The sequence below is a fragment of the Oncorhynchus mykiss genome, chromosome 11, assembly GCF_013265735.2.
Source record: "Oncorhynchus mykiss isolate Arlee chromosome 11, USDA_OmykA_1.1, whole genome shotgun sequence".
NCBI classification, from domain to species: Eukaryota; Metazoa; Chordata; class Actinopteri; order Salmoniformes; family Salmonidae; genus Oncorhynchus; species Oncorhynchus mykiss.
In genome coordinates this window covers 7,493,242-7,519,554 of record NC_048575.1, presented here as the reverse complement: position 1 = coordinate 7,519,554, position 26,313 = coordinate 7,493,242, and the positions used below count along the sequence as shown (strand labels likewise).

Here is a 26,313-nt window from a genome sequence, read left to right as displayed (position 1 = left end):
GAGAGTGACAGTGTGTGTGTGAGAGTGACAGTGTGTGTGAGAGAGTGACAGCGTGTGTGTGTGAGAGTGACAGCGTGTGTGTGTGAGAGTGACAGTGTGTGACAGTGTGTGTGTGTGAGAGTGACAGTGTGTGACAGTGTGTGTGTGTGAGAGTGACAGTGTGTGACAGTGTGTGTGTGTGAGAGTGAGAGCGTGTGTGTGTGAGAGTGACAGTGTGTGACAGTGTGTGTGTGTGAGAGTGACAGTGTGTGACAGTGTGTGTGTGTGAGAGTGACAGCGTGTGTGTGTGAGAGTGACAGTGTGTGACAGTGTGTGTGTGTGAGAGTGACAGCGTGTGTGTGTGAGAGTGACAGCGTGTGTGTGTGAGAGTGACAGTGTGTGTGAGAGAGTGACAGCGTGTGTGTGTGAGAGTGACAGTGTGTGACAGTGTGTGTGTGTGAGAGTGACAGCGTGTGTGTGTGAGAGTGACAGTGTGTGTGAGAGAGAGTGACAGTGTGTGTGTGAGAGAGAGTGACAGTGTGTGTGAGAGAGAGTGACAGTGTGTGTGTGAGAGAGTGACAGTGTGTGTGAGAGAGAGTGACAGTGTGTGTGAGAGAGAGAGTGACAGTGTGTGTGAGAGAGAGAGTGACAGTGTGTGTGAGAGAGAAAGTGACAGTGTGTGTGAGAGAGAGAGTGACAGTGTGTGTGTGAGAGAGAGAGTGACAGTGTGTGTGAGAGAGAGAGTGACTGTGTGTGTGAGAGAGAGAGTGACAGTGTGTGTGAGAGAGAGAGAGTGACAGTGTGTGTGAGAGAGAGAGAGTGACAGTGTGTGTGAGAGAGAGAGTGACAGTGTGTGTGAGAGAGAGAGTGACAGAGTGTGTGAGAGAGAGAGAGTGACAGTGTGTGTGTGAGAGAGAGAGTGACAGTGTGTGTGTGTGTGAGAGAGTGACAGTGTGTGTGAGAGAGAGAGTGACAGTGTGTGTGAGAGAGAGTGACAGTGTGTGTGAGAGAGAGAGAGTGACAGTGTGTGTGAGAGAGAGAGTGACAGTGTGTGTGAGAGAGAGAGTGACAGTGTGTGTGAGAGAGAGAGTGACAGTGTGCGTGAGAGAGAGAGTGACAGAGTGTGTGAGAGAGAGAGTGACAGTGTGTGTGAGAGAGAGAGTGACAGTGTGTGTGAGAGAGAGAGTGACAGTGTGTGTGAGAGAGAGAGTGACAGTGTGTGTGAGAGAGAGTGACAGTGTGTGTGAGAGAGAGTGACAGTGTGAGAGAGAGTGACAGTGTGTGACAGTGTGTGTGTGTGAGAGTGACAGTGTGTGACAGTGTGTGTGTGTGAGAGTGACAGCGTGTGTGTGTGAGAGTGACAGTGTGTGACAGTGTGTGTGTGTGAGAGTGACAGCGTGTGTGTGTGAGAGTGACAGCGTGTGTGTGTGAGAGTGACAGTGTGTGTGAGAGAGTGACAGCGTGTGTGTGTGAGAGTGACAGTGTGTGACAGTGTGTGTGTGTGAGAGTGACAGCGTGTGTGTGTGAGAGTGACAGTGTGTGACAGTGTGTGTGTGTGAGAGTGACAGTGTGTGACAGTGTGTGTGTGTGAGAGTGACAGCGTGTGTGTGTGAGAGTGACAGTGTGTGACAGTGTGTGTGTGTGAGAGTGACAGCGTGTGTGTGTGAGAGTGACAGCGTGTGTGTGTGAGAGTGACAGTGTGTGTGAGAGAGTGACAGCGTGTGTGTGTGAGAGTGACAGTGTGTGACAGTGTGTGTGTGTGAGAGTGACAGCGTGTGTGTGTGAGAGTGACAGCGTGTGTGTGTGAGAGTGACAGTGTGTGACAGTGTGTGTGTGTGAGAGTGGCAGCGTGTGTGTGTGAGAGTGACAGTGTGTGACAGTGTGTGTGTGTGAGAGTGACAGCGTGTGTGTGTGAGAGTGACAGCGTGTGTGTGTGAGAGTGACAGCGTGTGAGAGTGACAGTGTGTGTGTGTGAGAGTGACAGCGTGTGTGTGTGTGAGAGTGACAGTGTGTGTGTGTGAGAGTGACAGCGTGTGTGTGTGAGAGTGACAGTGTGTGACAGTGTGTGTGTGTGAGAGTGACAGCGTGTGTGTGTGAGAGTGACAGCGTGTGTGTGTGAGAGTGACAGCGTGTGAGAGTGACAGTATGTGTGTGTGAGAGTGACAGCGTGTGTGTGTGAGAGTGACAGTGTGTGTGTGTGAGAGTGACAGCGTGTGTGTGTGAGAGTGACAGCGTGTGAGAGTGACAGTGTGTGTGTGTGAGAGTGACAGCGTGTGTGTGTGAGAGTGACAGTGTGTGTGTGTGAGAGTGACAGCGTGTGTGTGTGAGAGTGACAGCGTGTGAGAGTGACAGCGTGTGAGAGTGACAGCGTGTGTGTGTGAGAGTGACAGCGTGTGTGTGTGAGAGTGACAGTGTGTGTGTGTGAGAGTGACAGTGTGTGTGTGTGAGAGTGACAGTGTGTGTGTGTGAGAGTGACAGCGTGTGTGTGTGAGAGTGACAGCGTGTGTGTGTGAGAGTGACAGCGTGTGTGTGTGAGAGTGACAGTGTGTGACAGTGTGTGTGTGTGAGAGTGACAGTGTGTGACAGTGTGTGTGTGTGAGAGTGACAGCGTGTGTGTGTGAGAGTGACAGTGTGTGACAGTGTGTGTGTGTGAGAGTGACAGTGTGTGACAGTGTGTGTGTGTGAGAGTGACAGCGTGTGTGTGTGAGAGTGACAGTGTGTGACAGTGTGTGTGTGTGAGAGTGACAGCGTGTGTGTGTGAGAGTGACAGCGTGTGTGTGTGAGAGTGACAGTGTGTGTGAGAGAGTGACAGCGTGTGTGTGTGAGAGTGACAGTGTGTGACAGTGTGTGTGTGTGAGAGTGACAGCGTGTGTGTGTGAGAGTGACAGCGTGTGTGTGTGAGAGTGACAGTGTGTGACAGTGTGTGTGTGTGAGAGTGGCAGCGTGTGTGTGTGAGAGTGACAGTGTGTGACAGTGTGTGTGTGTGAGAGTGACAGCGTGTGTGTGTGAGAGTGACAGCGTGTGTGTGTGAGAGTGACAGCGTGTGAGAGTGACAGTGTGTGTGTGTGAGAGTGACAGCGTGTGTGTGTGTGAGAGTGACAGTGTGTGTGTGTGAGAGTGACAGCGTGTGTGTGTGAGAGTGACAGTGTGTGACAGTGTGTGTGTGTGAGAGTGACAGCGTGTGTGTGTGAGAGTGACAGCGTGTGTGTGTGAGAGTGACAGCGTGTGAGAGTGACAGTATGTGTGTGTGAGAGTGACAGCGTGTGTGTGTGAGAGTGACAGTGTGTGTGTGTGAGAGTGACAGCGTGTGTGTGTGAGAGTGACAGCGTGTGAGAGTGACAGCGTGTGAGAGTGACAGCGTGTGTGTGTGAGAGTGGCAGTGTGTGACAGTGTGTGTGTGTGAGAGTGACAGTGTGTGACAGTGTGTGTGTGTGAGAGTGACAGCGTGTGTGTGTGAGAGTGACAGTGTGTGACAGTGTGTGTGTGTGAGAGTGACAGCGTGTGTGTGTGAGAGTGACAGTGTGTGTGTGAGAGTGACAGTGTGTGTGAGAGAGTGACAGCGTGTGTGTGTGAGAGTGACAGCGTGTGTGTGTGAGAGTGACAGTGTGTGACAGTGTGTGTGTGTGAGAGTGACAGTGTGTGACAGTGTGTGTGTGTGAGAGTGACAGTGTGTGACAGTGTGTGTGTGTGAGAGTGACAGCGTGTGTGTGTGAGAGTGACAGTGTGTGACAGTGTGTGTGTGTGAGAGTGACAGTGTGTGACAGTGTGTGTGTGTGAGAGTGACAGCGTGTGTGTGTGAGAGTGACAGTGTGTGACAGTGTGTGTGTGTGAGAGTGACAGCGTGTGTGTGTGAGAGTGACAGCGTGTGTGTGTGAGAGTGACAGTGTGTGTGAGAGAGTGACAGCGTGTGTGTGTGAGAGTGACAGTGTGTGACAGTGTGTGTGTGTGAGAGTGACAGCGTGTGTGTGTGAGAGTGACAGCGTGTGTGTGTGAGAGTGACAGTGTGTGACAGTGTGTGTGTGTGAGAGTGGCAGCGTGTGTGTGTGAGAGTGACAGTGTGTGACAGTGTGTGTGTGTGAGAGTGACAGCGTGTGTGTGTGAGAGTGACAGCGTGTGTGTGTGAGAGTGACAGCGTGTGAGAGTGACAGTGTGTGTGTGTGAGAGTGACAGCGTGTGTGTGTGTGAGAGTGACAGTGTGTGTGTGTGAGAGTGACAGCGTGTGTGTGTGAGAGTGACAGCGTGTGAGAGTGACAGCGTGTGAGAGTGACAGCGTGTGTGTGTGAGAGTGACAGCGTGTGTGTGTGAGAGTGACAGTGTGTGTGTGTGAGAGTGACAGCGTGTGTGTGTGTGAGAGTGACAGTGTGTGTGTGTGAGAGTGACAGCGTGTGAGAGTGACAGCGTGTGTGTGTGAGAGTGACAGCGTGTGTGTGTGTGAGTGACAGCGTGTGTGTGTGAGAGTGACAGCGTGTGTGTGTGAGAGTGACAGCGTGTGTGTGTGAGAGTGACAGTGTGTGTGTTCGAGAGTGACAGTGTGTGACAGTGTGTGTGTGTGAGAGTGACAGCGTGTGTGTGTGAGAGTGACAGCGTGTGTGTGTGAGAGTGACAGCGTGTGAGAGTGACAGTGTGTGTGTGTGAGAGTGACAGCGTGTGTGTGTGAGAGTGACAGTGTGTGTGTGTGAGAGTGACAGCGTGTGTGTGTGAGAGTGACAGCGTGTGAGAGTGACAGCGTGTGAGAGTGACAGCGTGTGTGTGTGAGAGTGACAGCGTGTGTGTGTGAGAGTGACAGTGTGTGTGTGTGAGAGTGACAGTGTGTGTGTGTGAGAGTGACAGTGTGTGTGTGTGAGAGTGACAGCGTGTGTGTGTGAGAGTGACAGCGTGTGTGTGTGAGAGTGACAGCGTGTGTGTGTGAGAGTGACAGCGTGTGTGTGTGAGAGTGACAGCGTGTGTGTGTGGGAGAGTGACAGTGTGTGAGATGCAGGGCTCATGAGCTCCTAGTTGCTACAGCAGTAGTGTCCTCCTTCAGATCTGATTCCTCTGTGTGAATGATGGGGGAAAGATGCACCCACACAAACTACACTACAGTAGACAACACTACAGTACACTACAGTACGCTACACTACAGTACGCTACAGTAGACTACACTACACTACAGTAGACTACACTACAGTAGACTACACTACAGTAGACTACACTACAGTACGCTAAGCTACACTACACTACAGTACAGTACACTATAAACAGTACACAACACTACAGTACGCTACACTACAGTACGCTACAGTAGACTACACTACACTACAGTAGACTACACTACAGTAGACTACACTACAGTACGCTACGCTACACTACAGTACGCTACGCTACACTACAGTACGCTACACTACAGTACGCTACACTACAGTACGCTACACTACAGTACGCTACACTACAGTACGCTACATTACAGTAGACTACACTACAGTAGACTACACTACAGTACGCTACGCTACACAACAGTACGCTACGCTACACTACAGTACGCTACACTACAGTACGCTACACTAACGTACACTACAGTACACTACACTACACTACAGTACACTACACTACACTACACTGCAGTACAGTACAGTAGACTACAGTACACTACGCTACACAACAGTACGCTACGCTACACTACAGTACACTACACTACACTGCAGTACAGTACAGTAGACTACAGTACGCAACACTAACGTACACTACACTACAGTACACTGCAGTACAGTACAGTAGACAACACTACAATACAGTACACTACAGTACAGTACACTACAGTACACTACAGTACGCTACACTACAGGACGCTACAGTACAGTACAATACACTATAGTAGACTACACAACACACAAACTACACTACACTACAGTACAGTACAGTAGACTACAGTGCACTACAGTACGCTACACTAACGTACACTACAGTACACTACACTACACTACAGTAGACTACACAACACACAAACTACACTACACTACATTACACTACAGTAGACTACACACACTACAGTAAATTACACTACAGTACACTACAGTACACTACACTACAGCAGCCTACACAACACACAAACTACACCACAGTACACTACACAACACTACACTACACTACACTAACATACACTACACTACAGTACAGTACGCTACAGTACACTACACTACAGTAGACTACAGTAGAGTACACTACAGTAGACTACACTACAGTACACTACACTACAGTAGACTACAGTACACTACACTACAGTACACTACAGTAGACTACAGTACACTACACTACAGTACACTACGCTACAGCAGCCTACACAACACACAAACTACAATATACTACAGTACAGTAGACTACAGTACACTACACTACACTGCAGTACAATACAGTACGCTACACTACAGTAGACTACAGTACACTGCAGTACAATACAGTACGCTACAATACAGTACACTACAGTACAGTATCCTACACTACAGTAGACTACACTACACACAAACTACACTACACTACAGTATAGTACACTACGCTACACTACATACAGTATGCTACACTACACTACACTACACTACAGTAGACTACACTACAGTAGACTACACTACAGTACACTACAGTAGACTACACTACAGTAGACTACACTACAGTACACTACACTACGCTACACTACAGTACAGTACACTATAAACAGTACACAACACTACAGTACAGTAGATTACGGTACACTACAGTACACTACACTACTACAGTAGGGTAAAATACAGTAGGGTACACGACAGTACACCACACTAAACTACAGTAGACTACATTACAGTACAGTAAACTACAGTAGACTACACTACAGTACAGTAAACTACGCCACAGTGAACGACACAACAGTAAACTAATGTAAACTACACTACTGTAAACTACTGTAAACTACACTACGGTATAATAAACCACAGTAAACTACAGTACAGTAAACTACAGTATACTGCAGTGAAGTAAACTACATTACAGGAAACTACACTACAGTAAACTACAGTATACTACACTACAGTAAACTACAGTACAGTAAACAACAGTACGCTACAGTAGACTACACTACAGTATAGTACAGTAAACTACAGTACACTACAGTAAACTACAGTACAGTAAACAGTACGCTACAGTAGACTACACTACAGTATAGTACAGTAAACTACAGTACACTGCAGTAAACTACATTACAGTAAACTACAGTAAACTACAGTATGCTACACTACAGTAAACTATGCTACAGTAGACTAAACTACAGTACACTGCAGTAAACTACATTACAGTACACTACAGTAAACTACAGTAGACTACAATACACTACAGTACAGTAAACTACAGTAGACTACACTATAGTACAGTAAACTACAGTACACTACAGTAAACTACACGGCATTACACTACAGTAACCTAAAGTACAGTAAACTTCACTACTGTACTGTATCCCTGTGTGTTTTGGGCCTCATTTTTCCCAGTTTGCTGGGTGGTGTCTAGACTACAGTACAGTAGACTACGGTACACTACAGTATCCCTGTGTGTTTTGGACCTCATTTTTCCCAGTTTGCTGGGTGGTGTCTAGACTACAGAACCCATTGCTGCAACATTCCAGACAGACAAAACTCTCTGTTTATTCCAGCACTGAAAAACATCCTTGAATTACGTGACATTTTTCGTATTTTCTCCTCCTCGCCGTGTAATCAATGTAATAATCTCTCTGTCATTTCTGGGGGAAAAACTCACAGCGAATTTGCTTTAAACATGTTTGGCCGCTCTTGGACAAGGTCCAATTATGAAAAGGACCCCGCCGACGCTCCACACAATTCCGTCCCTCAGAAATGACAGTCTCGTTCAATGGCCAATCAAAGCAGCGTTAACAACAAAATAAGCGGGAGTGGTGAGCTTGTTCAGCTATGCTAACGACAGGTTATCTTTGTGAGGGAGAGAAGACGGGAGGTGCAATGTGGGAGGGAGAGAACGTATCAGAGGGCAGTAGAAGCGCATTAATAAATAGAGTGAATGACCTACTCATCCCTCTTTCAGTGTAGTAAAAGAGGGAGGTAGATGAGGAGACTGTCTCTCTGGTAAAAGAGAGTGGAGGGGAGATTGTCTCTCTGGTCAAAGAGGGAGGCAGAGGAGAGGAGACTGTCTCTCTGGTAAAAGAGGGATTAGAGGAGACTGTCTCTCTGGTAAAAGAGAGTGGAGGGGAGATTGTCTCTCTGGTCAAAGAGGGAGGCAGAGGAGAGGAGACTGTCTCTGGTAAAAGAGGAGCCTGTCTCTCTGGTAAAAGAGGGAGGAGAGGAGAGGAGACTGTCTCTCTGGTAAAAGAGGGATTAGAGGAGACTGTCTCTCTGGTAAAAGAGAGTGGAGGGGAGATTGTCTCTCCGGTCAAAGAGGGAGGCAGAGGAGAGGAGACTGTCTCTGGTAAAAGAGGAGCCTGTCTCTCTGGTAAAAGAGGGAGGAGAGGAGAGGAGACTGTCTCTCTGGTAAAAGAGGGAGGAGAGGAGAGGAGACTGTCTCTCTGGTAAAAGAGAATGTCTGCTGAGACACCTGATTTTCTTATTGTGGAGAACTCCTAACGTACTTTAACGTGTTGAAATCAAGAATTGGAATGATCTAAAACTAATGCATATCTGCTAGATGCTCAAAGCTCTTTACATTGTCTGGTGAGAAACTCGCCTCATTCTCTACCAATGTGTAACATTGTTTGGCAAGGATGTTACCTTCTGTTTGGTAGTGCTGATACCTTATGTTTGGCAGTAGTGATACCTTCTGTTTGGCAGGGATGCTACCTTCTGTTTGGCAGTGGTGATACCTTCTGTTTGGCAATGGAAAAACCTTCTGTTTGGCAAGGATGTCACCTTCTGTTTGGCAAGGATGTCACCTTCTGTTTGGCAGTGATGCTACCTTCTGTTTGGCAGTGATTCTACCTTCTGTTTGGCAGGGATGCTACCTTCTGTTTGGCAGTGGTGATACCTTCTGTTTGGCAATGGTGAAACCTTCTGTTTGGCAAGGATGTCACCTACTGTTTGGCAAGGATGTTACCTACTGTTTGGCAGTGGTGATACCTACTGTTTGGCAAGGATGCTACCTACTGTTTGGCATGATGTCACCTTCTGTTTGGCAAGGATGTCACCTTCTGTTTGGCAAGGATGTCACCTTCTGTTTGGCAGTGATGCTACCTTCTCTTTGGCAAGGATGCTACCTTCTGTTTGGAAAGGATGTCACCTTCTGTTTGGAAAGGATGTCACCTTCTGTTTGGAAAGGATGTCATCTTCTGTTTGGAAAGGATGCGACCTTCTGTTTGGAAAGGATGTTACTTTCTGTTTGTCAAGGATGTTACCTTCTGTTTGTCAAGGATGTTACCTTCTATTTGGTAGTGCTGATACCTTCTGTTTGGCAGTAGTGATACCTTCTGTTTGGCAGTGATTGTACCTTCTGTTTGGCAAGGATGTTACCTTCTATTTGGTAGTGCTGATACCTTCTGTTTGGCAGTAGTGATACCTTCTGTTTGGCAGTGATTGTACCTTCTGTTTTTGCAAGGATGTCACATACTGTTTGGCAAGGATGTCACCTACTGTTTGGCAAGGATGTCACCTACTGTTTGGCAAGGATGTCACCTTCTGTTTGGAAAGGATGTTACCTACTGTTTGTCAAGGATGTTACCTACTGTTTGTCAAGGATGTTACCTACTGTTTGGCAGTGGTGATACCTACTGTTTGGCAAGGATGTCACCTTCTGTTTGGCAGTGATGCTACCTTCTGTTTGGCAAGGATGTCACCTACTGTTTGGCAAGGATGTCACCTTCTGTTTGGCAATGATGCTACCTTCTGTTTGGAAAGGACAATACCTTCTGTTTGGAAAGGATGTTACCTTCTGTTTGTCAAGGATGTTAACTTCTGTTTGTCAAGGATGTTACCTCCTGTTTGGCAAGGATGTCACCTACTGTTTGGCAAGGATGTCACCTACTGTTTGGCAAGGATGTCACCTACTGTTTGGCAAGGATGTCACCTACTGTTTGGCAATGATGCTACCTTCTGTTTGGCAGTGATTCTACCTTCTGTTTGGCAAGGATGTTACCTTCTGTTTGGCAATGGTGATACCTACTGTTTGGCAAGGATGTCACCTACTGTTTGGCAGTGATGCTACCTTCTGTTGGGCAGTGATGCTACCTTCTTTTTGGCAGTGATGCTACCTTCTGTTTGGCAAGGATGCTACCTTCTGTTTGGAAAGGATGTCACCTTCTGTTTGGAAAGGATGTCACCTTCTGTTTGGAAAGGATGTCACCTTCTGTTTGGAAAGGATGTCACCTTCTGTTTGGAAAGGATGCGACCTTCTGTTTGGAAAGGATGCTACCTTCTGTTTGCCAGTGATGCTACCTTCTGTTTGGCAGTGATGCTACCTTCTGTTTGGCAGTGATTCTACCTTCTGTTTGGCAACGATGCTACCTTCTGTTTGGCAGTAGTGATACCTACTGTTTGGCAGGGATGTTACCTTCTGTTTGGCAGTGATTGTACCTTCTGTTTGGCAAGGATGTCACCTACTGTTTGGCAAGGATGTCACCTACTGTTTGGCAAGGATGTCACCTACTGTTTGGCAAGGATGTCACCTACTGTTTGGCAAGGATGTCACCTACTGTTTGGCAAGGATGTCACCTACTGTTTGGCAATGATGCTACCTTCTGTTTGGCAGTGATTATACCTTCTGTTTGGCAGTGATTCTACCTTCTGTTTGGCAATGGTGATACCTACTGTTTGGCAAGGATGTCACCTACTGTTTGGCAGTGATGCTACGTTCTGTTGGGCAGTGATGCTACCTTCTGTTTGGCAGTGATGCTACCTTCTGTTTGGCAGTAATGCTACCTTCCGTTTGGAAAGGATGTCACCTTCTGTTTGGAAAGGATGTCACCTTCTGTTTGGAAAGGATAATACCTTCTGTTTGGCAGTGATGCTATCTTCTGTTTGGCAGTGATGCTACCTTCTGTTTGGCAGTGATGCTACCTTCTGTTTGGCAGGGATGCTACAGTGCCTTGCGAAAGTATTCGGCCCCCTTGAACTTTGCGACCTTTTGCCACATTTCAGGCTTCAAACATAAAGATATAAAACTGTATTTTTTGTGAAGAATCAACAACAAGTGGGACACAATCATGAAGTGGAACAACATTTATTGGATATTTAAAACTTTTTTAACAAATCAAAAACTGAAAAATTGGGCGTGCAAAATTATTCCCCTCACATTTTGAAGTTACCTAATACATGCTGGAATATTTCACATTACAGGTCTTCCCACAGTGTTGTGGGGGAATGTTTAGCTCTGTGAACTATTTCAGAGATTGAGACTTATGTATCTGTGTAAAATGTGCGTGATCAAAACCATGTCTTCAGCCATTGTATAAAGTAGAGTGGTTGAGTGATTTGCATGACAAGCGTTCATGTACAGGTAACTGCCAAAATAATGGAAACACTTGAGTAAATGAGGAATACAACGTATATTGAAAGCAGGTGCTTCCACACAGGTGTGGTTCCTGAGTTGATATCTTAATTATCATGCTTAGGGTCATGTATAAAAATGCTGGGCAGGCCATTATTTTGACTACCCTGGCTATGCCCCCATAGGATGACAATGCCCTCATCCACAGGACATGAGTGGTCACTGTATGGTTTGATGAGCATGTAAACCATATGCCATGGCTGTCTCAGTCACCAGATCTCAACCCAACTGAACACTTATGGGAGATTCTGGAGCAGCTGAGACGGCGTTTTCCACCACCATCAACAAAACACCAAATGATGGAATTTGTTCCCGGAAGAAATGGTGTCACATCCCTCCTGTAGAGATCCAGACACTTAGAATCTATGACAAGGTGCATTGAAGCTGTTCTGACTAGTGGTGGGCCAACAACCTATTAAGACACTATATGTTGGTGTTTCCTTTATTTTGGCAGTTACCTGTACATGTGGGCTATGACTGTATATGGATGGACATATCCATCGATCACGTGACACCATTCATTCCTATGTGAATAGCGCAATACCGTATTGAAGCCAAATTAAGTCTGATAAATTGGCGTCTCATGGAGATGTAACATGCGCAGTTAAAGTTAGTCCAGGAAATGACGTAGGGTAGCTCAATGCTGCACCCCTCTCATTGAGTAACTTAATTAGAAGGCTGACCAGGGTACTGCAGGCTGCCATTAGCGACTAAACTACCCTTAACAACTTCTGTGTACGATTTTTTTAAGAATCAGTTCAAGGATCATAATACATCTGGTGTGTTAGAAGCAACTATCCGTTCCATGATTGTCTCCGGCAAACAATGCCTGCAGTGCCACGGTCAGCCTTGAACTTCCGTGGCTTCAATGAGAGGGGGCAGTCGTTCTCCCCTGATATGTGGTTATACTGTTGTTGTTTTTGCTTGTATTGTCAACCTGATTTTTTTGTTGCTCCATCCAGGTATGGCAGGGGCTATCCCACTACCTGTCAGAACTGGCCCAGCCAGAGTCTTCCTGCTTCCCAGCATTTGAACTTTGACCTGGGCCTCTGGAGGCATAGACTGTGACCTCATCCCCCTCCCATTCTGAACATTGTGGAACATTGTGAGAGATGAGCAGGGTTCTTAGATGAGGGGGTAGGGGTGGGCAGTCTGAACCTTGCGGTCTGGAGATTGGGTCAGACATGGAACCTTCAGACCAGAACCTCCAAACTGCAGTCTGAGGAGCGATATGTCATGTGAAGACTGTCACAGAAAAATGTGCTGAAGACTGTTAACTACCACGTTGACCTTGCTGCTCTGTAGACACATGGACAGAGAGGAAACAGCCCATTAACTCTGTAAATGCTGTGTTTACAGTATGCGTTCTTGCCTGGAGCCTCTGACACAATGTTGGGTTTCGTTGTGAAAGGAAAGACGATGCATTTTTGTTAATTTGTGGGGTCTTTGCCGCTGCATGCCTATCTAGACCCTCCTTTCTTTCAATGTGATTCCTAATCCTTGTCCCCCACACAATGTTTCAGTGTGACGCTGGGGTTTCCCCCTCTTCCCTAGAGAGTCTGTCATTGTCGTCTTTGCATGGGGACGTCAGCCTTGGAATGTGCCCGCGTGCGTCTGTCAGGTCAATGTCTAAACGGTGTGGTTGTTCTCGTTTGTATGCCACTGTGTTTTTCTCCCGTTTTGGTTAATGCGCTGAAGAGAATACTCTGTGTGTTAAATACCACGTTGACCTTCTCCAGTGGATATCGTTTCCCTCAGGCGAACAGTTACATTATGAATGTTGTACAATGAACTAACATTCTGTTATAACTTGGTGTTATACAATCCATGGCGGTATTGCTCTGTGGGACTCCGTGCGTGATACATTTAACTGGTTTACTAAATAATCAAATGTAACTCCCAAAAGTACACCCGTGGCCAAAAGTTTTGAGAATTTTGATAGTCTGCTGCCTCAGTTTGTATGATGGCAATTTGCATATACTCCAGAATGTTATGAAGAGTGATCAGATGTATTGCAATTAATTGCAAAGTCCCTCTTTGCCATACAAATGAACTGAATCCCCCACCAAAAAACATTCCCACTGCATTTCAGCCATGCCACAAAAGGACCATCTGACATCATGTCAGTGATTCTCTGGTTAACACAGGTGTGAGTGTTGACGAGGACAAGGCTGAAGATCACTCTGTCATGCTGATTGAGTTTGAATAATAGACTGGAAGCTTCAAAAGGAGGGTGGTGCTTGGAATTATTGTTCTTCCTCTGTCAACAATGGTTACCTGCAAGGAAACACGTGCCGTCATCATTGCTTTGCACAAAAAGGGCTTTACAGGCAAGGATATTGCTGCCAGTAAGATTGCACCTAAATCAACCATTTTATCGGATTATCAAGAACTTCAAGGAGAGCGGTTCAATTGTTGTGAAGAAGGCTTCAGGGCGCCCAAGAAAGTCCAGCAAGCGCCAGGACCGTCTCCTAAAGTTGATTCAGCTGCACGATCGGGGCACCACCAGTACAGAGCATGCTCAGGAATGGCAGCAGGCAGGTGTGAGTGCATCTGCACGCACAGTGAGGCGAAGAATTTTGGAGGATGTCCTGGTGTCAAAAAGGGCAGCAAAGAAGCCACTTCTCTCCAGGAAAAACATCAGGGACAGACTGATATTCTGCAAAAGGTACAGGGATTGGACTGCTGAGGACTGGGGTAAAGTCATTTTCTCTGAGGTATCCACATTCCGATTGTTTTGGGGCATCCGGAAAAAAGCTTGTCCGGAGAAGACACATTACGCTACCATCAGTCCTGTGTCAGGCCAACAGTAAAGCATCCTGATACCATTCATGTGTGGGGTTGCTTCTCAGTCAAGGGAGTGGGCACAAAAAGCGTATTTTTCCTCACATTTTGTGCACAATTTTGTTTACATCTCTGTTAGTGAGAATTTCTCGTTTGCCAAGATAACCCATCCACCTGACAGGTGTGGCATATCAAGAAGCTGATCAAACAGCATGAACATTACACAGGTGCACCTTGTACTGGGGACAATAAAAGGCCACGAAAATGTTCAGTTTGTTCAGCCACAGATGTTTTGAGGGAGTGTGTAATTAGCATGCTGACTGCAGGAATGTCCACCAGAGCTGTTGCCAGAGAATTGAATGTTAATTTTTGTACCATAAGCTGCCTCAAATGTTGTTTTCGAGAATTTGGCAGCAATTCCAACCTGCCTCACAACCGCAGACCACGTACAACCACGCCAGCACAGGACCTCCACGTCCGGCTTCTTCACCTGCGGGATCATCTGAAGGGGGTGCTGATGAGTATTTCTGTCTGTATTAAAGCCCCTTTGTGGGGGAAAACTCATTGTGATTGGCTGGGCCTGGCACCCAAGTATGTGGACCTCCCAGGCCCTGGTCCTGCCCAGTCATGTGAAATCCATAAGGGCTAATGAATTTATTTCAATTGACTGGTTTCCTTCTATTGACTGTATCTCAACCTTTGGGTTGCTAGATGTTAGCGTTGTACATATAACCTACCACCCTACTTTTTTCTTTAAGTAACCATACGAAACATAGCATACTAAATGGAGTGTGTAGGATTTACATACAGAATAATACAAAATGCTCTGTGACCAGGTTGTTCAGCCAGGAGTTGGAGAGTCTGAAGAGCAAATCAAAATGGTAGGAGGGGAATCCCAGCGCTTTGAGTTTACATGTCAGACAGGCTGAGAGAAGTGTCCGTCGGAACCAGGGCTATCGCTCAGTGCGAGCCATTTCGGTCTACCGTGTCCACAGATCAAGTTATAAGCGAAATTGTCAGTCAGAACCGGTACCAGAACCACGCAGGTCCCCACATCTAAAAAGGTTAATGAGTAGAAATGTGGCTTCTAGCAAATGTAATGCAATAAGCAAAAGACATGGATACCATTTTATAAAATGTTTAGGGAGTCAAATCTTTGTCAGAATAGGAATGAATTAAAATACTAAACAGTTTTCCATCCTGAGAATATTTAAAACAAATGTGACCCAGTAAATAAAACGTAAGAAAATGTCATCTCAAAGCAGGACTGGAGTGAGACGGCAGTCACGGACAACTTCAAAGTGAATAAATCAACACCAAGTTTGATCAGAAGGAAACTTTATTATCCACATCTCATGGATGGATAATTACCTTTTTTTGAAGTAACATAAAATGTCAAAAACCAACCGACCGCTACAACAGTAAAATAAAATCCTCCACGATTTAAACCTCTGTTGCATAGTTAAAATGATCAAATAAATAAAGTCAGATTAGCCAAAATGTCTGCACAACATCCAATACTAAACACGTATCCTACTGTAGATTACCCTTCTTGGCTCTAATAGTTTCCATGTACACAGTTTGCCAGCTATCTACACAAAACATCTACAAATAGACTTGAAATGTCCACGAGGATGTTGCTCTATGACAGTAAATGGTTGGTTAGTTGGATCTGGTCAACAGATCGTATGGTCTCATATCCTGCAAAGACAATAGTCACCTCTCTTAGGACATTTTCACATGATCGTGTTCCTTGAGGGTTGGGTTCCTGTTTCACACTAGATGTCAACATCCTGGTACTTTCCCCTCAAATTGTGAGTCCATACCAGGGTCTAGGAACTACTCAACCAATTGTCAGTCACATAGAGTCTTTACTGTACACATGTAGAATAGTTGTCTTGTGAAATGTGTTATATAAATGAAATCATTTTTAACCAAATTTACTGAGTTGGACCAGTTGACCAATAACATTCTGCTTGTTTGAACAACTAGGCTACTGAAAGTAGTAAGATAGGAGCTAGAAGCGGAGCTGCCCTAAGCAACTTTGACAAGCATTTCGCTACACCCGCAATAACATCTGCTAAATATGTGTATGTGACCAATAAAATATGATTTGAAGAGTTCCGTTTGTGACTACCACTACATTTTCTAGAGATTTATTGCAGCACAGAAATGGAGAATCTGTCAGTTCTACCAGAGTATGTCATTAGTCGAAGCTTCCCATACAGTGTCTTCAGAAAAGTATTCACACCCCTGGACTTTTTCAAAATTGTGTGTTACAGCCTGCATTTAAAATTGCTTAAATTGAGATTTGTCCCTGGTCTACACACAACAATCCCATTGTGTCAAAGTGGAATTTAGGTTAAGAATTTATTTTACAAATTCATTCAAAATGAAAATATGTCATGTCTTCAGTCAATAAGTATTCAACCCCTTTGTTATGGCAAGCCTAAATAAGTTCAGGAGTCAAAATGTGCGTAAGTCACATAAGTTGCATGGACACTCTGCAGTACGTATATAACGTAATTATCTCTGTACCCCACACAAAATTATCTGTATAAGGTCCTTTAGTCAAGCAGTGAATTTCAACCACAAAGACCATTGAATATCCCTTTCAGCATGGTCAAGTTATTAATTAGGCTTTGGATGGTGTATCAATACACCCAGTCACTACAAAGATACAGGCTTCCTTCCTAACTCAGTTGCCGGAGAGGAAGGAAACCTCTCAGGGATTTCACCATGGTGACTTTAAAACAGTTACAGCGTTTAATGGCTGTGATAGGAGAAAACTGAATATGGATCAATAACATTGTAGTTACTCCATAATACTAACCTAAATGACAGAGTGAAAAGAAGGAAGCCTGTATAGAAAAAAAAATATTCCAAAACATGCATCCTGTTTGCAACAAGGCACTAAAATAAATAAAATAATACAGCAAAAAATGTGGCAAAGCCTTGAACATTTTGTCCTGACAACAAAGTGTCATGTTTGGGGCAAATCCAATCCAATGCATTACTGAGTACCACTCTCCATATTATCAAGCCTAGTGGTGGCTGTAGGATATTTCCCACACTTTGACATTCAAGTATTTTGTGTAGATCGTTGACAAAAACAACGACAACAAAAAACATTTTAAATCGCACTTTGTAACAACTACATGTGGAAAAAGATAAGGGACGTGAATACTTCGAAGGTACAGCAAACAAAGTCCTTGAGCTCCTCGGTGAAAAGTGATCCAGTTGCAACCTGCATGCATGCGTGTCTGGAACAAACGCATTGATCTGAGTTAATCCTCATTCTGGTCGAGCTCCTTACTATACAAACTGAAGTCCAGATCTCTGAAAAACCATTACTGAACCTCTGTGGTGATAGTTCCAAAAAACTGACTGAAATTGTCACAATGGACAACCACATGACTTGGTCTCAATTTGGAGTCCGTCTGGTTGAGTGGATTTCTTGCCAGTTTGTGGCAGTTTGTTGTCCCGATCCAGAGGGATGAATCGCCACAGTCAGCACAGTAGGAATACATAGTGTGAATTAAAAAAAAAATTAAAAAAAAAAATCTGCCTCTCCAAATTACCGCTCTCCCCAACGCACATAATAGGTCTGATAAATCCAGATCCGTTTCCCCTCCTTCACAGCGATCAGACTTCCTGCCCGGAGTGTTTATAGTCACAGGATTCAGGACGAGACAAGCAGCCCAATTAGTGTGGACGCATCCTAACAGAGTCTTTACCCCTTTCAGCTATTTAAAACACCTTGTGTAGTAACTTCTCCAAGGTGGCTTTCAACTCCAATTTGCTGTCACTCGTGTACAGTTTTAGACAGTGTCTGTTCTTATGCCCTGGTCCTAGGTCAGCTTACTCTACCATAATGCTAACATTAATCTGTTCATCTAGAAGCAATGTGCTGATCTTGGGTCAGCATTCTCCATTGAAATTCCTCAGTTGTGTCATTTACAGGAGTCCGAGTGCCTCACTACAGATCAGTCACAGACCATGCTCATCAAGATGGCACTGTCAGCAGAAAAAGACGGGTGTGTGTATATATATATATATATATATATATATATATATATATATATATATATATATATGCTTTTGTGTAAATTAGAAAGAATGAATGATTTTGAAAATATAAACCATGGAGACATATTGAGCCGGTCTGTATCCAGGTCCTCAGGAAGGACAGTTTGTTCCTCTAGGTGGTTCTCAGTTTCTTGTCCCTGTGACCTGGGTGAGCACTTGGGCTGACGGTATAACAGTGGACAGACACTGTGGCTGTCCCCTCATGTCCTTGTCCGTTCTGCTGGTGATGTCACAGCGAAGGAGAAGGAACGGAGGGAAACGCTACTGAGACTTACTTCTTCTCTGGTGTCCGGAAAATCTGTTCATAAGGCGGGGGTGGGTGGTTGCAGTACGAGGGTGGTGGAGGGTAGTCGTTCATCATATGGGCGGGGCCGGGCTGGATGGGGTAGACGGGGGTGAGGGGGGAAGTCATGACGCCGCCGGGGTCGCCATAGCCTACCATGCCAGGCTGCTGGGATACTGCATGGGGGAGGACAGAGAAATTGTCACTGTTAATCAGAGTGCAAATTCAGGTCTGTGTGAGTAATGTGATTTGTGGATTCAAATAAAGTATTTAAAAATGTTCCTCTTTCCGCCCTCTTCTCAACAGCTCAAAGCCCCCTGTTAAGTGTAGTGACACTGGATGCAACATCAAATATTCATGACAAACATCCCACATACTGTTCCCACAACTACCAACATGCTTAGCTGTCAACGCTGTGTTGCCAATGTTATTTCAACAACAACAACAACAACAAAAAAACCAATGTGACGACGTTGAATCAACATGGAAAACGGATTGGATTTAATAAAAAGTCACATTTTGTTGATTTCACGTTGAATTATTGACAACTCAACAAAATGTAAATCAAAACAAGACCTTGAACTGTGCCAGTTTCAAAGTCTCAGCTGCCTTGGAAACCAAAACCATACACTCTTTTAGCCCCAATGCAGTGGTGGGGAAAAGCCCTAATGCAGTGATGGGAAAAAGCCCTAATGCAGTGGTGGGGAAAAGCCATAATGCAGTGGTGGGGAAAAGCCCTAATGCAGTGGTGGGGAAAAGCCCTAATGCAGTGGTGGGGAAAAGCCCTAATGCAGTGGTGGGGAAAAGCCCTAATGCAGTGGTGGGGGAAAGCCCTAATGCAGTGGTGGGGAAAAGCCCTAATGCAGTGGTGGGGAAAAGCCCTAATGCAGTGATGGGAAAAAGCCCTAATGCAGTGATGGGAAAAAGCCCTAATGCAGTGATGGGAAAAAGCCCTAATGCAGTGGTGGGGAAAAGCCCTAATGCAGTGATGGGAAAAAGCCCTAATGCAGTGGTTGGGGGGAAAAGCCCTAATACAGTGGTTGGGGGGAAAAGCCCTAATACAGTGGTTGGGGGGAAAAGCCCTAATGCAGTGATGGGAAAAAGCCCTAATGCAGTGGTGGGAAAAAGCCATAATGCAGTGGTTGGGGGGAAAAGCCCTAATACAGTGGTTGGGGGGAAAAGCCCTAATACAGTGGTTGGGGGGAAAGCCCTAATGCAGTGGTGGGGAAAAGCCATAATGCAGTGGTGGGAAAAAGCCCTAATGCAGTGGTGGGGAAAAGCCCTAATGCAGTGATGGGAAAAAGCCCTAATGCAGTGATGGGAAAAAGCCCTAATGCAGTGGTGGGGAAAAGCCCTAATGCAGTGATGGGAAAAAGCCCTAATGCAGTGGTTGGGGGGGAAAGCCCTAATACAGTGGTTGGGGGGAAAAGCCCTAATACAGTGGTTGGGGGGAAAAGCCCTAATGCAGTGATGGGAAAAAGCCCTAATGCAGTGGTGGGAAAAAGCCATAATGCAGTGGTTGGGGGGAAAAGCCCTAATACAGTGGTTGGGGGGAAAAGCCCTAATACAGTGGTTGGGGGGAAAGCCCTAATACAGTGGTTGGGGGGAAAAGCCCTAATACAGTGGTTGGGGGGAAAAGCCCTAATACAGTGGTTGGGGGGAAAAGCCCTAATACAGTGGTTGGGGGGAAAGCCCTAAAACAGTGGTTGGGGGGAAAGCCCTAATACAGTGGTTGGGGGAAAAGCCCTAATACAGTGGTTGGGAAAAAGCCCTAATACAGTGGTTGGGAAAAAGCCCTAATGCAGTGGTTGGGAAAAAGCCCTAATACAGTGGTTGGGAAAAAGCCCTGATACAGTGGTTGGGAAAAAGCCCTAATGCAGTGGTGGGGAAAAGCCCTAATACAGTGGTTGGGAAAAAGCCCTAATACAGTGGTTGGGGGGAAAAGCCCTAATGCAGTGGTTGGGAAAAAGCCCTAATACAGTGGTTGGGGGGAAAAGCCCTAATACAGTGGTGGGGAAAAGCCCTAATACAGTGGTTGGGAAAAGCCCTAATACAGTGGTGGGGAAAAAGTGCCCAATTATCATATTTGAGTAAAAGTAAAAAAGGTATCTTCATAGAAAATTACTCAAGTAAAAGTCACCCAGTAAAAATATACTTGAGTAAAAGTATTTAGTTTTTAAAATATACTTAAGTATCAAAAGTATTCATCGTTTCAAATTCCTTATATTAAGCAAACCACAACGGCACCATGTTCTTGTTTTTTAAATTTACGGATATTCCCAGGGGCACACCAACATGATTTACAAATGAATGTGTAAATCATGTGTGTTTAGTGAGTCTGCCAAATCAGAGGCAGTAGAGATGAGCTCTTGATAAGGATTGTAAATTAAAACAATTTTCCTGTCGTGCTAAGCATTCGAAATGCAACAAATACCCTTTGGAGTAAAAAGTACTTCATTTTCTTTAGGAATGTAAGTGAAGTAAAAGTGATCAAAAAATAGTAAAGTACAGATACCCCTTAAAAAAACTACTTTGGTAGTACTTTATTTTATGTATTTTCACACCACTGCCTAAAAATATATGATTTGGACTAAGAGTGTCTGCCTGGCTCTGCGTGTGAATATCATCAGCAGCCATTTTAATTATCTCACTGCACCTGGAATGAACATTGATTTAAACCCCCCCCACCCGCTGGGTATCTTATCTCCTGCAACACTGTGGAGGCCAGTAAAGCTGTCACTGCTGATAACACAGTGGGGTAAATTGGCACTTTGAATCAAAAAAAAAACTGTGATTTGGTCTCCTTCAGCAATGTCTATATCGCTAACGTTTATCACAACGGGTTAAAAAAGAATTGAGAATCCACTTCCTGGAACGCTCGTCTATGCCGTATACTCCCACTGACCTGGCGTGGATACAGGCTGCCTGGTGAAGGAGACGTTGAAGGCATGCTCGTCGCTGAGGGGCGAGGGGTGCATGCACCTGCGGAAGAAGAAGCCCGCTCCGCAGCAGAATAGCACCCCCATCATCAGCATCAACCTGGAGAAAGAGGGAGGAGAGAAAGAGAGCAGTCACAGTGGGACATGAATTGAAGTATACAGTTAAACTGGCAGCCATTTTGCACTGTTTTGCTATGGCTTTGGTCAGTGTAGTAAGACGAGAATATTTTATTAATGTAGTAGTAGTGTTTCCAACCTCAAGAAAGCTATGACCTTTGGCTTTCACATGGAATTGTTTATTTATGTCTGAGAAAAAAATATACTTTTCAACCCATACGATCTAGTACACAATAAAAGTATAATAATAAAAAATAAAAAATAAAGCTTTTTCATACTTTACGGTGCATTCGGAAAGCATTCAGACCACTTGACTTTTTCCACATTTTGTTAAGTTACAACCTTATTCTAAAATGTATTCAAATAGTCTAAAGAAGGTCAGGTGTATTGCTTATTTAATCAGAACAGTTTTCAGCTGTGCTAACATAATTGCAAAAGAGTTTTCTAATGATCAACTAGCCTTTTAAAATGATCAACTTGGATTAACTAACACAGCGTGTCATTGGAACACAGGAGTGATGGTTGCTGATAACGGGCCTCTGTACGCCTTCGTAGATATTCCATTAAAAATATAAATAAATCAGCCGTTTCCAGCTACAATAGTCATTTACAACGTTAACAATGTCTATACTGTATTTCTGATCAATTTGAATGGAAAAAAAAAAAAAAAAAAGCTTTTCATTTCTAAGTGACCTCAAAGTTCTGAACTGTAGTATATATCTGACTAAAACGATCCGTTCCACAGACTGCACTGGACTAGTGATGCAGGTATTTTGTTAAATTATATAGTTTCCAAGAAAAAACATTAAAACTTCCCAAATCAAAATGTCATGAGAACACATGTTGACTGAACCTACACAGGCAGTCCTAATCATGTTGTTGACCGAGGAGAGTGATACAACACAGCCAGTCCTAATCATGTTGACTGATACCACACAGGCAGTCCTAATCATGTTGACTGATACCACACAGGCAGTCCTAATCATGTTGACTGATACCGCACAGCCAGTCCTAATCATGTTGTTGACCGAGGAGAGTGATACCACACAGCCAGTCCTAATCATGTTGACTGATACCACACAGCCAGTCCTAATCATGTTGACTGATACCACACAGCCAGTCCTAATCATGTTGACTGATACCACACAGGCAGTCCTAATCATGTTGACTGATACCGCACAGGCAGTCCTAATCATGTTGTTGACCGAGGAGAGTGATACCACACAGCCAGTCCTAATCATGTTGACTGATACCACACAGCCAGTCCTAATCATGTTGACTGATACCACACAGGCAGTCCTAATCATGTTGACTGATGACACACAGGCAGTCCTAATCATGTTGACTGATACCACACAGGCAGTCCTAATCATGTTGACTGATACCGTACAGGCAGTCCTAATCATGTTGACTGATACCACACAGGCAGTCCTAATCATGTTGACTGATACAACACAGGCAGTCCTAATCATGTTGACTGATGACATACAGGCAGTCCTAATCATGTTGACTGATGACATACAGGCAGTCCTAATCATGTTGTTGACCGAGGAGAGTGATACCACACAGGCAGTCCTAATCATGTTGATTGATACCACACAGGCAGTCCTAATCATGTTGACTGATACCGCACAGGCAGTCCTAATCATGTTGTTGACCGAGGAGAGTGATACCACACAGCCAGTCCTAATCATGTTGACTGATACCACACAGGCAGTCCTAATCATGTTGACTGATAACACACAGCCAGTCCTAATCATGTTGACTGATACCACACAGGCAGTCCTAATCATGTTGACTGATACCGTACAGGCAGTCCTAATCATGTTGACTGATACCACACAGGCAGTCCTAATCATGTTGACTGATACAACACAGGCAGTCCTAATCATGTTGACTGATGACATACAGGCAGTCCTAATCATGTTGACTGATGACATACAGGCAGTCCTAATCATGTTGTTGACCGAGGAGAGTGATACCACACAGGCAGTCCTAATCATGTTGATTGATACCACACAGGCAGTCCTAATCATGTTGACTGATACCGCACAGGCAGTCCTAATCATGTTGTTGACCGAGGAGAGTGATACCACACAGCCAGTCCTAATCATGTTGACTGATACCACACAGGCAGTCCTAATCATGTTGACTGATACCACACAGGCAGTCCTAATCATGTTGACTGATGACACACAGGCAGTCCTAATCATGTTGTTGACCGAGGAGAGTGATACCACACAGCCAGTCCTAATCATGTTGACTGATACCACACAGCCAGTCCTAATCATGTTGTTGACCGAGGAGAGTGAAACAAGGGTAAACAGCAACAGATGATAATCATGTGTTACAGCTGTCATAGGCGTCTCACAGTACGCCTAAGGCACGTTTACGCAGATGAGCAGGGACCCTGGGCATCTTTCTTTTGGTGTTTTTCAGAGGTAGAAGAAAGCCCTCTTTAGTGGCCTAAGTTTTCATAACTGTGACCTTAATTGCCTACCGTCTGTAAGCTGTTAGTGTCTTAACAACCGTTCCACAGGTTCATTAGTTGTTTATGGTTCATTGAACAAGCATGGGAAGCATTGGAGTCAACATGGGCCAGCATCCCTGTAGAATACGACACCTTGTAGAGTCCCGAGTCTCAACAAATTGAGGTCAAAAGGGAGTACAACTCAATATTAGGAAGGTGTTCCTAATGTTTTGTACACAGTATATATTGGGATGATGTGCTTTGATGTCTTGAAGTTGGGTAGTATTTTTCCCCCAGCAACTTGCAGGTGCAAATACTGTCTTATCCAGTGGAAACGTTGCAGTTTGTCTCTTATGAAATGATGTAAAATATATCACTAGCCACTTTAAACAATGCTACCTAATATAATGTTTACATACCCTACACTATTCATCTCATATGCATACGTATATACTGTACTCTATATCATCTACTGCATCTTTATGTAATACATGTATCACTAGCCACTTTAATAATGGGAATTGATGGGAAATGATGTAAAATATATCACTAGCCACTTTAAACAATGCTACCTAATATAATGTTTACATACCCTACACTATTCATCTCATATGCATACGTATATACTGTACTCTATATCATCTACTGTATCCTTATGTAATACATGTATCACTAGCCACTTTAACTATGCCACTTTGTTTACATACTCATCTCATATGTATATACTGTACTCGATACCATCTACTGTATCTTGCCTATGCCGCTCTGTGCCATCACTCACTCATATATCTTTATGTACATATTCTTTATCCCCTTACACTTGTGTGTATAAGGTAGTATTTTGGAATTGTTAGCTAGATTACTTGTTGGCATTTCGCTACACTCGCATTAACATCTGCTAACCATGTGTATGTGACAAATTAAATTTGATTTGATAACGATTATTTAACCTGTCTCCACCCCTTCAACAGTAAGTAAAGCGGCACCAAACGTCATTTTCAACTGAGCGCGTACCACCAGGAGAGCAGCCTTATTTGCATCAATGATTTGTTTACCAACCAGAATGAGGAACGGTTGCCAGTCAGAGGTGACTCGTGAATGACCTGGGCATGGGATTTATTTTCCCAATAACAGCATTGGAACATTGCAATGAGAAAGCCTTACAATTCAACTAATGTCATGCATGCTTTTTGATTGGACCAAACAAATAACACTGAAAAAAAAAAAAAAAAAAAAAAAAACTCTTGTCCAGTCCATTTATAGTCAGAGTTAAGATGGACTCACCAGAAGTACCATAGCCGCTGGATGGAGAGGGCTCGGACACAGCATCGGGTCCCACAACAGTCCTCGTACGAGCGGCATCTGAAATGAGAACGCAAACACTTTGTCTAGTCACATCTAGAAACAGAGTGGAGTGAGTTATATACACTGAATGTACCAAACATTAAGAACACCTGCTCTTTCCATGACAGACTGACCAGGTGAAAGACATGATCCCTTATTGATGTCACCTGTTGAATCCAATTCAAAATCAGTGTAGATGAAGGTGGAGGAGTCAGGTTAAAGAAAGATTTGTAAGCTTTAAAACATGCATTGTGTATGTGTGCCATTCAGAGGGTGAATGGGCAAGACAAAAGATTTAAGTACCTTTGTATGCGGGGTATGGTAGTAGGTGCCAGGCGCACCGGTTTGAGTGTGTCAAGAATTGCAATGCTGCTGGGTTTTTCACGCTCAACAGTTTCCCACGTGTATCAAAAATGGTCCACCACCCAAAGCACATCCAGCTAACTTGACAAAACTGTGGAAAGCGTTAGAGTCAACATGGGCCAGCATCCCTGTGGAACGCTTTCAGTACCTTGTAGAGTCCCATGGGTTTCCCGGACAGAGTTTAAATTCTACTTAAATGAATCCAGAATAAAAAAAATTGCTTAACTTAATTATTTAGATGAATTAGTTCTAGACTAGGGAGTCCCAGACTAAGGTATGTAAGGACTAACCAGTTAATCTTTGTGAAGCCTAACTAGATAATAATGTGCCCTTAGTGCAGACCTGAGGATATTTCAGAAACCAGGGACGGGAAACTAATACATAGCATTGTGTGGAATTGGAGGAAATCACCTAAACCAAAAAATAAAAACGTTAAAAAATGTCAG

General features: G+C 44.4%; 1 protein-coding gene across 1 annotated transcript in view; it reads right to left on the bottom strand.

The window, feature by feature from the left end:
- Nucleotides 1-17,098: 17,098 nt before the first annotated feature.
- The window catches only part of LOC110535203 (vesicular, overexpressed in cancer, prosurvival protein 1), a 55,043-nt gene continuing 45,828 nt past the window's right edge, over nt 17,099-26,313 (bottom strand). The window contains exons 3-5 of the mRNA XM_036934750.1: nt 25,445-25,522; nt 21,540-21,673; nt 17,099-18,810 (exon numbers count right to left, since the gene is read on the bottom strand). Of these exons, the coding sequence (XP_036790645.1) occupies nt 18,623-18,810; nt 21,540-21,673; nt 25,445-25,522 (400 nt within the window). The 3' untranslated portion in view covers nt 17,099-18,622. The remainder of the gene's footprint in view (nt 18,811-21,539; nt 21,674-25,444; nt 25,523-26,313) is intronic.